The following is a 15,554-nucleotide window of genomic DNA, read 5'->3' on the forward strand; positions in this document are numbered from 1 at the left end:
CCTTAACCCACAGAGTGAGATCAGGGATTAAACTCACATCCTCATGGATATTTAATTTGGTCCTTAACCTGCTGAGCCACAATGGGAACTCCCCCATACATATGGATTTTTGACTGGGTTGGCATTCTTAACCCTTGCACTACTCAAGGGTCAGCAGTACTTTGATCCAAAACAATTTTTCAGGAGTTTCCTTGTGGTGTAATGGGTTAAGGATCTGGTGTTGTCACTGCAGCAGCTTGAGCCGCTGCTGTTGCTCAGGTTCAGTCACTGGCCTGGGAGCTTCCACCTACCCCAAAAAACCAAAAACCAAAAACAAAACAAAGCAAAAAAATAATTTTGTCAAAACCAGGTCAATCAGAAGTCTATTCAGCCAAAACAGGCATTTGGCAGACCGGAAGGCTTGGTCACAACCAGTTTGCCACAAACAAGCAATATAAAAAAACAATTTTATTAAAACCAATTTAGCAAAAAGCTGATTATGGGGTCAAGAAGAGCAAAGGCAATTGGGCCCCAAACAGACCTTTTTGTCAAAATAAAAGTGGCTGAAAATACCTCATCAGGAAATAGGCAATTTGGTCAAAAACTATTTCGTAAAGAGCAGAGCCTGGGCAAAAGCAGAAAGAATCCAATAGAAAGCAATTTGTGGAGTTTCCATTGTGGCTCAGGGGAAACCAATCTGACTAGAATCTGTGAGGATGCCGGTTCCATCCCTGGCCTCGCTCAGTGGGTTAAGGATCCGGTGTTGCCATGAGCAGTAGTGTAGGTCACAGATGCGGCTTGGATCCTGCATTGCTGTGGCTCTGGTGTAGGCTGGTGACTATAGCGCTCTGATTCTACCCCTATCCTGAGAACCTCCAAATGCCACAGGTGCAGTCCTAAAAAGACAGAAAAAAGAAGAAAGGAAGAAAGAGAGAGAGAGAGAGAGAGAGAGAGAGAGAGGGAGAGAGAAAGAAAGAAAGAAAGAAAGAAAGAAAGAAAGAAAGAAAGAAAGAAAGAAAGAAAGAAAGAAAGAAAGAAAGAAAGAAAAAGAAATTTACCCCTCTAAAACAGATAATTTGTCAGAAAAAAAATAATTTGGTGAACACACACCCTGATTTGGTTAGAAACGTCTCAGTCTGATTGAGGGCAAATTGGTAGACTATAAACCCAGAGAATTGGGTAGAAAACAAGTTGGTTAGGAGTTCCCTGGTGGCCTAGAGTGTTAAGGATCTGGCGTTGTCACTGCTGTGGCTCAGGTTTGATCCCTGACCTAGGAACTTCTGCATGTCTTGGGGGTGGCCAAAAAAAAAAAAAAAGAAAAAAAAAGCTGGTTAGGGGGCAATTTGATGACACCGACAGATTGTCTCGAGTTTCAGGCTTCAGGCCTTTAGAGCATCACAGTTTCACAGTGAATCCCACAAATCTAACGTCGAAATTTACATCTGCTTGTGCCTATAATGCTAGCACACTCAGCACACAGCACATCAACTAGCAGTCATATGGCAGGGACAGGATAAAAAGCTTGCAGGTCATAGTGGCTCAAGTTAAATGAAAAACCAGGAAGCCAGTGTCAGCTTGGTAAGGCCAGCTTTTTTGGCTAAAAATGAATTTAAGGTTTTTCTGAAGACAACTGGAGAATAAATCCAATAGCTAGTTCTATGTGAAGTATGAATTTAATTTTTCAACAGTTTACCATATTAAAATTTTTAACCTGTTTCTGAATATATAGGAATAGGATCTACTAGTGGAAAAAGAATTTGAAATTTATTATTTTTATTTATTTATTTATTTTTTGTCTTTTGTTGTTGTTGTTATTGTTGTTGTTGTTGCTATTTCTTGGACCGCTCCCGCGGCATATGGAGGTTCCCAGGCTAGGGGTTGAATCGGAGCTGTAGCCACCGGCCTACGCCAGAGCCACAGCAACGCGGGATCCGAGCCGCGTCTGCAACCTACACCACAGCTCACGGCAATGCCGGATCGTTAACCCACTGAGCAAGGGCAGGGACCGAACCCGCAACCTCATGGTTCCTAGTCGGATTTGTTAACCACTGCGCCACGATGGGAACTCCAGAATTTGAAATTTAAAATAGGATTCCGGTCATGGCTCAGCAGGTTAGGAACCTGACGTTGTCTCTGTGAGGATGCAGGTTCAATACTTGGCCTTGCTCAGGGTGTTAAGAATCCACTGTTGCTGCAAGCTGCAGTGTAGGTTGCAGATGTGGCTCAGATCCAGCATTGCTGTGGCTGTGGCACAGGCCAGCAGCTGCAGCTCCGATTTGACCCCTGGCCTGGGAACTTCCATATGCAATAGGTGTGGCCATAAAAAGAAAAAAAACATTTTTTTTGGAGTTCCTGTGGTGGCTCAGTGGTAACAAACCCAACTACTATCCATAGTTGGTTTGAGCCCTGGCCTTGATCAGTGGGTTGAGGATCCAGGATTGCTGTGAGCTGTGGGGTAGGTCACAGACGTGGCTCAGATCTGGCATTGGTGTAGGCTGGCAGCTACAGCTCAGATTTGACCCCTAGCCTGGGAACTTCCATATGCTGCGGGTGCGGCCCTAAAAAGACAAAAAAACAAAAAACAAACAAACAAAAAAACCATGCACAAAAACAAAAACCAAAAAAGCTTTTTTTAAAAGTTAAAATAATAAAACAAAAAAAGTTTATCTGGGAGGGGGGCCAAAATACTTAAAGGTGTAATCACAAAGTCCATGGCACCTCCTTGGTGGTTAAAATCACCAGCAAATTGATACCATGGCCAAGTGTACATGGGCCCTCAATCAGGAAGTTAATTTTAGGAAGGTGGGCCAACTCACTTCTTTTCAACTCAACTGTTGCTTTCTAAATACATTGAATCTCTCCTGTTCCCACCGCAGTCTTACATCCTTTGAGACCATTTTCTCTAGAAAGAAAATCTGTTACTATGGAAAACAAACCAAAACAAAATATCCTTAATTCCTATTAAACCGTTGAAGTTTGGCAACTCTGCCCTGCTCCATTTGAGTGATAAATTCTGGTTGCATGGTGGTCTTGCCAACCTAAGAATTTAATCTTTTTGAGGTAGACAGTACTTTGCTGTGAGTTCAGGTTTGTGGTCCCCATCCTCAGATATCAAGACATTTCTGAGGGTTAAAGGGCATTTATGTTCTACCTTGTGCTCTTGATCTCCCTCCAACTTCCCCAAGTGTTTGTGTGACTCCTGTTATGGCACGCTCACTGCCTGATGGAAAAACCCATGTGTTTTCAGAGAGCCTGGACCTTAGTAAAGTCCATTCTCACATTTGAGCTGAAAGACATCTTCCAATTTGTCCCTGTCCTCTTTGAATTTTAGAACCCACCCTGGACCGCAGACTCTAGGTCCAGTTTGACCCACATACAGCAAAGCAGTGTTTTCACCTCCCTTATTCTAAAGCCTATACCTCTATTAACATGACCCAAGATCTTTCATTCATACTGGTAGATTCCTCTTCTTGGGTTAGCAGCTAGTGAAGATCCCCTAAGTCTGAGAGACTGTGTTGGCCTCCATTGGGTGCTCTCTCTCCCTCCCCTCTACACTCTTTCCCCTCACCTCCTCTCTCTTCCAGACGATGACCCTGACAGTGCAGTGGATGATCGTGACAGTGACTACCGCAGTGAGACAAGCAACAGCATCCCACCACCCTATTATACTACATCCCAGCCCAATGCCTCGGTCCACCAATATTCTGTCCGCCCACCACCCCTGGGTTCCCGGGAATCCTACAGTGACTCCATGCACAGTTATGAGGAGTTCTCCGAACCTCGTGCCCTCAGGTAGTTACTGTGGAGGGGAGGGGGTGTGTGTGTGTGCGTGTTCGTGTGTGTGTGTATCTGGCTCATCTCCTGGAGTAGAGGGAGAAGTAGGGAGCTGGAGGGAGCTAGGGGCAGAGGAAAGTGGGGTCTACAAAAGCAACATCCATACTTTCTGGTAAGCAGTAGAACCTTTTCTTTACCCAAAATCTTGGGAGACAAATCTGCAAGCTTGATGAAAGGGGGTCTGCTTTAGCTGAAGGAAGAGAAGGAAGTCAAGAAGCCCTTAAGAGAGTTCCCATGATGGTGCAGTGGTAACAAACCTGACTAGTATCGACGAGGACACAGGTTCGCCTTGCTCAGTGGGTTAAGGATCCAGCATTGCCATGAGCTGTGCTGTAGGTCTCAGACATGACTCAGATCCTGCATTGCTGAGGCTGTGGTGTAGGCAGCTGCGGCTCCAATTCAACCCCTAGACTGGGAACTTCCATTTGCTGCGGTAGTAGCCCTAAAAAAAAGAAGCCCCTAAGAGGTTCCCCTGAAATATGGGGGCTCATTGGCACTCTTTTGAAAAGTCCATGTTCCCTGTGTATTCTCTAATTGGGGAGGGGGTGGGTGGGTGGAGGGAGAGATGAGCATTAATGGGGTGGGGGAGGTGAAGCATAGTGATGTTGGGAAAGACTCCCAGCCTGCAGCTGGCTCATGGTCCTACCCAGCCCTTCTGGTGGCCCCTGACACTGTGTTCCTGACTGGCAAGCATGGGCACAGTGACCCGAGATCCAGCCCTGATCAGTCTGGCCATCATCACTGCTCTTTTGAAAGTAGGCTGTCCCTAGACCTACTCCATAAGTGGGTCCCCTGGCTTGCATGGGTGCAATATGTTGGTCCTTGAGCCCATCAGACTGAAATTCGTGCCTGCTGCCCCTCCTCACTGACCTGATGCCCACAGTCCTGGTTTCTCAACAGAACAATAGCGAACACAATATTAAAAAGGTTGAATGGAGTTGCCTGGGGGACTAGCACTTAAGGACCCGGCATTGTCACTGCTGTGGCTCAGATTACTGCTGTGGCTTGTAATGATCCCTGGCCCAGGAACTTCCACATGCTGCAGGCATGGCCAAAAGTAAATAAAATAAAATAAAATAAAATAAAATAAAATAAAATAGAATAAATAAAATAAAATAAAATAAAAGGTTGAATATAGGTAAAGCACTTAAGGTGGTGCCCCAAAGTGCCACATAGTGACTATTAGGTAAATAGCACGAATAATGGTATTTGGAGCTATGTGCCCAGCTCTGGTCCAGGCCCTTCCCTTCATCTCATTTCATCCTTTCACTGGGATTATAATTGGTTCCATTTGACAGAATGGGGAATCAAGGCACAGGGGGTTTAGAAACTTGCCTGAGGTCACACAGTTGGTCAGTTGTCATAAGGACTAGTGTTAATGGTGAACCCACTGGGCACTGGGTGGCAGAAATCCCCTTGGGGGATTTCTGGTCATGGATCTTCTTCCAAAATATTTGCTCCCTAAAGAGTACATTTCCTTCATTAAAGGATGGGCAGGAAGGAAATTTTGAGTGCTCTTTACTCCCCTGTTTTTGAAACTATACTTCTATTAATATGACCCCCATAATCTCTTTAAGATATTAGGCTCAGTTCACACAAACACCAGGGTCTCACACTGTCTCACACTAATAACTGTAACTACATCCAGGACTAGGCTAGGGCGAGTGTGGTACACTTGAAGTTGTCTCAAGTACAAAACTTAAAAGGGGCCCAAAACAGAGTTCCTTTCATGGCTCAGCAGTTAACAAACCTGACTATTATCCATGAGGACACGGGTTCGATACCTGGCCTTGCTCAGTGGGTTAAGGATCTAGTGTTGCCATGAGCTGTGGTGTAGGCCAGTAGCTTCAGCTCCAATTTGATCCCTAGCCTGGAAACCTCTATATGCCCCGGGTGTGGCCCTGAAAACACACACACAAAAGGGGGGGGGGGCAAAAACCTCAGTCATCATTAGAAATAATATATCCATGCAATTTTTTTTATGGCCACGCCTGTAGCATATTTAAGTTTCCGAGGCCAAGGACTGAATCTGAGCCACAGCTGCAGCAACGCTGGATCCTTTAACCCACTGCACCCAGCTGGGGATCGAACCCGCACCTCTGCAATGACTGAGGTGCTGCAGTCAGATTCCTATCCCATTATGCCACAGCAGAAACTCCTAATGCAATATTTTTAAAAAATCAAAACAGGAATTCCTGTCATGGCTCAGCAGTAATGAACCCAACTAATATCCATGAGGACACAGGATCAATCCCTGACCTCACTCAGTGGGATCTGGTGTTGCGATGGCTGTGGTGTTGGCCAGCAGCTGCAGCCCCAATTCGACCCCTAGCCTGGGAACTTCCATGTGCCATCGATGCGGCCCTAAAAGAAAAAAAAAAAAATCAAAACGAATGCCCCTCTCCCCAAAAAAATCCATGAAAAAAAATTCGCCAAAATGTACTTTCATAAGAGTGGATTTTGTTGTATGCAAGTTATTCTTCAATGAAATTTTCTAAAAATGTATGCTGAGTAAAATATAAAATTTTAAGGAAAGACAGGATCTGACCTTGCACTTGCAGGACTCAGCCTCACTTACCTCACCCTGATCCTGGGCTGCTATATCTAGTCTATAAGCAAGAAAAAGAATGATGGTTTATTGAGCACTTACTGCACTGGACACCTTTCGAGTGCTCAAGAGCCATGCGCCTGTGGCTAGTGGCTAGAGTGTTGGACGGTGAGGACACAAAACATTTCCATTTGCTAGAATTTCTACTAGACAACCCTGCAGAGTAAAACACAGTTTGAAGCAAACCTTCATAGGCTTTCTACTCAGTCTTTTTTTCTTTTTTTTTTGTCTTTTTGTCTTTTTGCTATTTCTTGGGCCGCTCCCGCGGCATATGGGGGTTCCCAGGCAGGGTCGAATCGGAGCTGTAGCCACCGGCCTATACCAGAGCCACAGCAACTCGGGATCCAAGCCACGTCAGCAACCTACACCACAGCTCATGGCAACACCGGATCCTTAACCCACTGAGCAAGGGCAGGGACTGAACCCATAACTTCATGGTTCCTAGTTGGATTCGTTAACCACTGCGCCTCGACGGGAACTCCTCTACTCAGTCTTTAACATCATCCAATATAATGTTTTTTGCGTATAAACAATATATCCAATATAATGCATATAAATATAATGCATATAAGCAATAATCCAATATAATGGGGTTATTTTTGCTTTTTAGGGCCACACTCGCAGCATATGGAGGTTCCCCGGCTAGGGGTCTAATCCGAGGTACAGCTTCTGGCCTATACCACAGCCACAGCAACGCAGGATCCGAGACGCATCTGTGACCCACACCACAGCTCCTGGCAACCCTGGATCCCCAACCCACTGAGTGAGGCCAGGGATTGAATCCGCAACCTCATGGTTCCTAGTCGGATTTGTTTCTGCTGCACCACGATGGGAACTCATAGATGGAATGTTTTAGAAGAAATTTTTTAAAAGATTGAGCATTTAGTCTAGCTTCTTTATTTTTTAGGTCCAAGGAATTGAAATGACGTACTCAAGGTAAAACATTTAGTGGCATAGGTGGGAATAGAATTAGTCTTAGTCTGGACTAGCATTCTTCATTCAAATCCTTTGTGCTTGAACCATCTAGAAAACAAAGAACTAGATTCCCTTCCTTTGTATTCATGACTTCCTTATTCAAAATATCTTCAGAAGCACTCCCATCTCTTTAACAGCTTCTCCTAAAATTTTTGCAACCTCTACAATTTGTACATCATTCATTTGCACATTTCAGCTGACTGGGACTTAAGTGATTATTGAAACAAAGTTACCATGTGTTGGAAACAACTGAAAGGACAATGAGATATCAAGTATTAATAAAAGATTAACTCTTTTTTTTTTTTCCTTTGGAGGGCCGCACCTTTGGCATACGGAAGTTCCTAGGCTAGGGGTTGAATTGGAGCTACAGATGCCAGCCTATGCCACAGCCACAGCAATGCTGGATCCCAGCTGCATCTGTAACCTGTACTGCAGCTCATGGGAATGCTGGATCCTTAACCCACTGAGTGAGGCCAGGGATCAAACCCCCATCTGATGGATACTAGTTTCCACTGTGCCACAACAGGATCTCCAAGATTAACTCTTTTAAAAGATGGAAAAGTCTTCTCTTAGAGGAAGAAAAGCAGAAGAGTACCCGTCTTACGGATAGGGAAACTGAGGCTCAAAGAGTGGGAGCAAGTTGCCTGGATCTCAGAGCAGTGTGTCCAAGAGCTGGTCCCAGATTGGGCTCCTATCTTGTTTGTGTTGGCCACTCCTTATCCATCTCTGGCCTCTGGTGTGTCCTCCTGCCCCAGGGGGAGTCTGTCTATTGTAAGCATTCCTGAGATAGAATGGGGGAGTGGAAAACGAGGAGCCCCCTCCACTCTCACCACAGACAGGTTTTACGGGTAGGGAGGGGAGACAGAGGTAGAAATTGCCCGAGTTCCCCTGAGAGTGACTCAAGCCATTGTCCCAGACATCCTTGCCTTGCTGCCCTGTGCTCTTTGGTGCTGGACCCCCAGAGGCGGGGGAGCCAGAGCTGGACGCAGACATTCCATCCTGCAGGTCTGGGCTTGGCTGGAGGAAGGAACACACCTGGACAACCCTGCAATGGGGAAGGGCAGGGAGGACTTCCTGGAGGAGGGTGCTGGGAGCCAGTCCTTGATATATAAATGTGGAGTCTGAGGAGAGGAATTCCAGGCAGAGAAAACAGCTCAGCTAAAGGCTGGAGAGGTAGTCAGGGCCAGATCATGCCCAGAGGCCCTTGGTGACTGACTCAAGGACATGGAGGGGAGGCGTCTGGGGTCAGAACTGTTGGACCCAGAATATGAGATCTGGGATTAGAGGAATCTTAGTGACCACCGCTTCCCACCATCTTGCCACCTGGGGCTGTTTACATGGTGCCCAAGGTCACGGATGGACACATCCAGGCTCGTGTGGGAAGTCCCAGTCCTAGGCTGCCCCCCCCGCCCCCTCCTGGGATCCGAGGATGTACTGGGGTGTACTTCAGCGGTATTTACTAGCATAGGGGCCTCGGAGTCCTTTCCAGCCAAATAATACTTGCTGATCTTCCATCGTCACAGTCTATAAGGACAGGCACTAAAAAGCAACCAAGCATACATGTAACTTAGCAAGCAAGGACTAGAGGGAAAAACCCCTGTTTGATTCCTACAGCATCTCAGGGGCTGGTGAGGGACGAGGGCCCCAGTCACAGAGAGTGAAGGAAGTATTCAAGACAAGGAATGCTGTTTGTTGAGTGACTGAATGAGTGTTGAGAAGAGGGACAAGAGGTGGCCCATGTGTCCTGCTGCCTGCCTTCAGGCAGAGATAGATATTTCTTCCTGGTCATGTTGAGGGCGATCCAGGGTGCATAAAAGGGGGTTAGGGGTAGCCAGAGGGTGGGAGAGACTCGCTCAAAGAAGCGCTGTTTCAGTAGGCACCAAAGGACTTTTCTGGGTAAAGCAGGTAAGGAAGAAAGTTCCTGGCAGAGGAACACTTGTGTACAATGCAAAGGCCCAGAGGTGGGTACAATTTAGGGTGTTGGAGAGATGGTGAGGATGCCAATGTGGCTGGAGCAGAGAGAAAAGGGAGGATGGACAGAGATGGGAGTGGGGAGGTTGGAGGGTTTGGACCACACAGGGGTGCAGTGTATAGCTTTGTTTTGAGGGAGCTGTCATAGGATTTGGAACGGGGAGGTCTGTGATTGGCTTTATGATTCCAATAAGCCCTTTTGCAGCTGCCAGGGGAAAAAGTACCATCCAGGAGAGATACGGACTTTGGGGCAGCATCTAGTGGAGATGGCAGAGCCCTGACTAGGGTGGGGCCCAGGGTTCAAGGAAATGGATGTGCTTTACATATGTTTGTAAGGTGGAGCTGAGGGGATCCACTGCAGGATCAGCTGGGGCAAAGGGTGAAGGCAGGGAGGCCCTGGTCCCTGGTGAACGGAGGGGGCTCAGCAGAGGGAGGACCTGGTTGAGATGGGGGTGACAGGGCACATCAAGAGCCAAGGTGAAGCTCTGCTTAAATTTTGGAAGCACTAGGTCTCCAAGGGGACTGTAGCAGGGACACTGATTTAGGGTCCCCAACATGTGGGTGAAGCATTTGCAGCCTCAACAATGAATGGACAGGAGTGGCGCACAGTAGATCACCAATGGGTCATCGATCTGGTTTTCTTGCCTGTCGCTGGAAAGGGTAAATGCCCCAAGAACAGGGATTTTTTTTTTTAATGGCCACATCTGCAACATATGGGAATTCCTGGGCCAGGGACTAAATCCAAGCCACAGCTGCAGCAATGCCAGATCCTTTAACCCACTGCATCAGGCCAAGGATCAAACCTGAACCTCCGCAGCCACTGAGCCACTGTAGTCAGACTTTTAATGCACTATGCCATAGCAGGAATTCCAGAACAGGGATTTTTTTTTGGGGGGGGAGAGGTCTCTTTTATTCATGGCTGTGCTTTCCTGGTACCCAGCAGTGCTCCACCAATGCTGGGAATCTGGGGAATGACCAATCCAGGGAACGATTGAAGGATGGAATCTGTGCAACCAGGACGGGAAGGGGCAGTGGCCTTGTGCTCCAGCTCCTGAGCCCCAGCCTGTCCCTTCAGCCCCACAGGTAGCAGCCATTATGCCTCCTCAGGAGAGCTGAGCCAAGGCAGCTCACAGCTGAGTGAGGACTTTGACCCAGACGAGCAGAGCCTGCAGGGCTCTGAGCTGGAGGATGAGCGGGACCGGGACTCCTACCACTCCTGCCACAGCTCAGTCAGCTACCACAAGGACTCGCCGCGCTGGGACCAGGATGAAGATGAGCTGGATGAGGAGCTGGATGAGGACCTGGAGGACTTCCTGGAGGAGGAGGAGGGGGAGCTGCCTGAGGATGAGGAAGAACTAGAGGAAGAGGAGGAGGTGCCAGATGACATCCGTGGCTACACCCAGCAGGAGGAGGTGGCTGTGGCTGAGCCCAAAGAATTCAAGCGTGTCAGCCTCCCACCCGCTGCTCCAGAGAAGGACAAGGCTTCAGCTGTGCCCTCAGGGGTCCCTGACATGGCCAAGGCAGCCCCTGAGCCAGCCTTGCCTGAGGAGGTGCCTACAACTGAGCAGGAGCTTGAGCCAGAGCCCCCCAAGGCTGAGGAGAGGTAATGGGAAGGGGCTGAGGGGCCATCACAATGTCCCAGGGTCAGTGGTGTCATGATGGGGTTAATTTGGTCCCAGGGAATGTGGCGGGGAGGTTGTCACAGGGTCACGGTCTTATTGAAGGGATCAAGATGGGTCTAGGAGGTCAGAAGAGGCTCAGTGGGGTCAGAGGGGGTCAAGCAGATCATGAAGGAGTCTTAGGGGTTGTGAGGGGCTGGAGGGCTTGCCAGGATTGGAGAGGTTACAAAAAAGGCATCAGAAGAATCCTGGGCAAATAGGATGGCAAAGTTTCAGAAGGCCCAGGAAGGTGGAAGGGGGACCTTAGGGTGTCAGAGAGGTGATGGGCACGTGAGAAGCTGGGAGAGTTATTGAGGCTGATCAGAGGGGGCATGGGTGGGTCTTTATGTCTTGGAAGAGCCAAGGAGGCTGTGGAGGGTCCAACATCACTAGGAGGGTGGAGGGTCGAGTGAGTGCTGGCCGTGAATGAAGCCTCATGAAACTCCTTGCCTCAGTTTCAGGCCACGAGAAGATGAGGAAATCCAGGAGGGTCAGGATTCCATGTCTAGGGCCAAGGCCAACTGGCTACGAGCCTTCAACAAAGTGCGACTGCAGCTACAGGAGGTGAGTGAAAGCCTCAGTCCTATCACACCTAGCCTGGCCACACCCACTTTCCCACCCCACCCATGGCCCAGGCTGGCCATGCCCATCTCCCCCACTCCTCCTTAACACCAAACCCCTGAGGTCTTTTCTCTGCCCCTACCCACATCCGCCAATGCCACGCCTATGCACTGCCTGGCCACGCCCACTCCCCCACCCACATGGTAGGAGCAGACCTCCGTTTATCTGGCTCTTCTATGGCTCCTCCCACACCAACTTGCTACCTTCTGTGCGCAACCTGACCCTTCCTCAGCCCCACCCATGCCTGCCCAGTCACAGTCCCAGCTTTCCTGGCCCAGCTCCCGCCCAATCTGATTCTTCCCTGGCCCTACCCATGCCTGCCTGCTGTCTTCTGCAACCAGCTGGCCCCACCAAGGCCCAATCCAGCCTCCCCCAGGGCAGCCTAGGATTTCTGAGTAGGGAAAGAATAGAGAATCTGGAGCTGAAATTTAGCTGAGGTCATGGCTATGGCCAAGTTCACAGACAGAGATAGAGATTAGGGATAGGGATATAGGTCAAGATTAGGGCAGCAGTCAAAGTTCAGAGGTCAGGGTTAGAATTGAGGTTAGGGGAAGAGGTCAGTGCTTGGGGTTACACTGGGTGTTAGTGTCAGGGTTGGGAAAAGGTCTGAGGACTGCTCAGTATTGCAGAAGTAATTAGGTGAAAAGTAGCATTAGCATCAGGGTCAGAATGACTGTTCAGATGGGCAGCAGGAAGGAGGCCATTCATTTACTCTTTCATTCATTCAGCCTGCTCTGGACTGGGGGTCGAGTAGAGTTATTACCCGGGTGACCTTCCAAACTGGGATGAGGCCGGCAGGAGGAGATCCTAAACAGACTCTCAAAGTCTTCGACAATCAATTTCGGAGTCACAAAATTTCCCAATCAAATTTCTTATTAATTGTACAATAGAATTACTAAGTAATACATTCTCATGGTTCTAAACTCAAACAGTAGGAAAGAATAGACAGTAAAAAGTCTGTTGAATAACTTTCAGTAAATCAACAAATGAAAAAACAGCAGCTACCTTTGTGATAGAACTAGTGATATGACAAGAAAAATAAACGTGAGTGGTATCTCTGGGTTTCATAGAACTAAGGAGCATAAAACTAATCCAAGGCAATCAGGAAGACTCCCAGGAGGAGGTGACAGTTAAGAGTGAAATGATGTCCAAAATTCTTCAACATTTTGGAAAAGAGTGCCAGACTCTTCTTCTTGTCCTCCCACCTCCACTATATCACCCTTTAGTTGCATGGTGGGGGGCATTGAATCTGTGTCTACACTGAGACCTAAATGATAGATGGAGGCTGGGAGAGCATACAAACAGGTGGCACAGCTCAGGCAAAGGCCCTGAGGCATGAGATCAGATGAGCAGGTAAGGTGGCCAGGGGGTGGGGGTGGAGGGGATTTAGAGGCTAATGGGTTATTATGAGTGTTGGCCCAGCTCCTGAGAACCTCAGGACTACAGAGCACGAGCTCTTGTTGGAGATGAGGCTAACAAATTCCCAATTTTGACAGACGAGGAGACAGAAGTTGGCGGCAGAGAGTATCTCCTCTCTTCTTTACAGATGGACAAACTGAGGCCCAAAGAAAGCCAGTGAGCTCCCTAAGGACACAGTGAGGACTAGGACCCAGGCCTCCTGACTCCCATCCCAAAGGGGAGATGGTTGTGGGTGTGGCACCTGTGCTGCTCTGGGAAGGGGCAGCCACACTGACCATCTCTGACTGTCTGTCCTGCAGGCCCGGGGAGAAGGAGAGATGTCCAAATCCTTGTGGTTCAAAGGCGGGTAAGTGACAGATCTTGTGGGGGGGAGTAGTTTTGAACCCAGAGCCCAAGCCTGGTTTACACCATAGCCTCAGCCTAGCAAGAGCAGGGAGAGAGACTTCATTTAGCAGAGGACCAATTGCACAAGGGAGAATAATGTAGCCACTGTCATGAGGCTTTCATGACCAGCAGGAACCAAAGATAGTAACATATTGAACCCTCACAACAAACCTATGGAGGACCCACCACCCCTATTTTATAGATGGGAAAATTGAATCCTGAGAGGCCTAGCCCAAGCCACTCATATAATTGAAGACCACTTCCCCCTAGAAATAAATATAACATAAAGGAGATACCCATTTCCTGTGCAAAATTTCAGGAGTGAATTTGTTGCTTCGATACTACTTTTACATTTCTCAGATTATTGCTACAGTTGCTGGCTCTTTTATTAACAACAGATATTAGTCTTTTCTTTCTTTCATTTTTGCCACCCCACAGCATATGGAGTTCCTGGGCCAGGGATCAGATCTGAGCTGCCTTTGCAACCTAAGTCACAGCTGCAGCAATGCCAGACCCTTTACCCACTGTGCTAGGCTGGGATTGAACCTGCATCCCAGCGCTCCCAAGATGCCGCCGATCCCGTTGTGCCACAGCGGGAACTGGGATAGTTGTTGGTTCTATAAGGAGCATTTTGTCATATCCATTTTTTTTGGTCTTTTGTTGTTGTTGTTGTTGTTGTTGCTATTTCTTGGGCCGCTCCCGCGGCATATGGAGGTTCCCAGGCTAGGGGTTGAATTGGAGCTGTAGCCACCGGCCTACGCCAGAGCCACAGCAACGCGGGATCCGAGCCGAGTCTGCAACCTACACCACAGCTCACGGCAATGCCGGATCGTTAACCCACTGAGCAAGGGCAGGGACCGAAGCCGCAACCTCATGGTTCCTGGTCGGATTCGTTAACCACTGCGCCACGACGGGAACTCCTCCATTTTCTTAAGTTACTAATTTTTAGGGGTGTTTTTTCGGGATTTGGATAGTGAGGTTAGAGGATGCAAACAATATTTGTAAACTACACTAATGTTTTAAATAGCAGCCAGAGAGTGATTGCCTTCCCATGTACATCCTTCTCAAACAGAGACACACAGAGACAGGAGCTGTGACTCCCAGGTGGGCAAGTGTCCCAGGTGGGGAGCGGAAGTGGGATCTGAGATGAGAACTCCTATGCGCATGTCAGGAAACACCTGAGGCAGGCAGGACCTGGCAGGGGAAGTAGCCAAGCAGAGATATAGTTCAGGAATTACCCAGGCTCTGCCTGATCCTGCAGGGACCACTGGAGCATGAATAGTGCCCCAGGGCTTGTCCAGAGTCATTGGCTGCCAGGCATCACTCTCATTGGCCAATGAGAACTTTCTGGAGAGGAGCCACACCTGAAGATGGGTGCGCCTCTCAGTAAGATGTGGACGGGCCACTGCAGCATCTGCTGCAGCCCTCATTCTGATTCACCAGCTACGACAAAGCTGCCAAGAGGCAACAGCACAAATTTCCATGGGCTTTGAAATCACTCCTTCCAGAATAATTTTTATTTTCTTTTTACGGCCACACCTGCCACAAAAAGTTCCCAGGTTAGGGGTCAAATCGGAGTTGCTGCTGCCAGCCTATGCCACAGCTACAGCAGTGCCATATTCTTAACCTGCTGAGCAAGACCAGAGATTGAACTGAACCCACATACTCAACCGAGGCTACGTTGGGTTCTTAACCTACTGAACCAAAATGGGATCTCCCAGGATAGACATTAAAAATACATATATTTGGAAATACATATATTTCCAATTTTGAGCATAAAGAAAGATTTCATTGATATTTTAGTATATTATTTAGATTTGCCTTAATTCAAATTTTCATTAAATGTGGGCAATTGCAGCATCTCCCCTTTTTCTAGACAAGGAAGCTGAGGCCCAGTGTCTGTTTCTTAGAGCTGAGTAACAAACTACCACAAAAAGGGAGGGGCCTTAAAACAACAAAAATATGGGATTCCTGCTGTGGTGAAGTGGATTAAGAATCCCACTGCAGTGACTCGGGTTGCTATGGAGGAGGGGGTCCAATCCCTGGCAGTGGGTTAAAGGATCTGGCATTGCTGCATCTATGGCGTAAGTCATAGCTGCAGCTCA

The 15,554-nt window shown here is 48.1% G+C and overlaps 1 protein-coding gene across 1 annotated transcript in view; it reads left to right on the forward strand.

The window, feature by feature from the left end:
- UNC13A (unc-13 homolog A) overlaps positions 1-15,554 on the forward strand; it is a 70,083-nt gene that overhangs the window by 18,564 nt on the left and 35,965 nt on the right. The window contains exons 11-14 of the mRNA XM_047774660.1: positions 3,564-3,771; positions 10,443-10,970; positions 11,481-11,589; positions 13,365-13,411. Coding sequence (XP_047630616.1) covers positions 3,564-3,771; positions 10,443-10,970; positions 11,481-11,589; positions 13,365-13,411 — 892 coding nt within the window. The remainder of the gene's footprint in view (positions 1-3,563; positions 3,772-10,442; positions 10,971-11,480; positions 11,590-13,364; positions 13,412-15,554) is intronic.

Source organism: Phacochoerus africanus, chromosome 4 (genome assembly GCF_016906955.1).
Source record: "Phacochoerus africanus isolate WHEZ1 chromosome 4, ROS_Pafr_v1, whole genome shotgun sequence".
Taxonomy (NCBI): domain Eukaryota; kingdom Metazoa; phylum Chordata; class Mammalia; order Artiodactyla; family Suidae; genus Phacochoerus; species Phacochoerus africanus.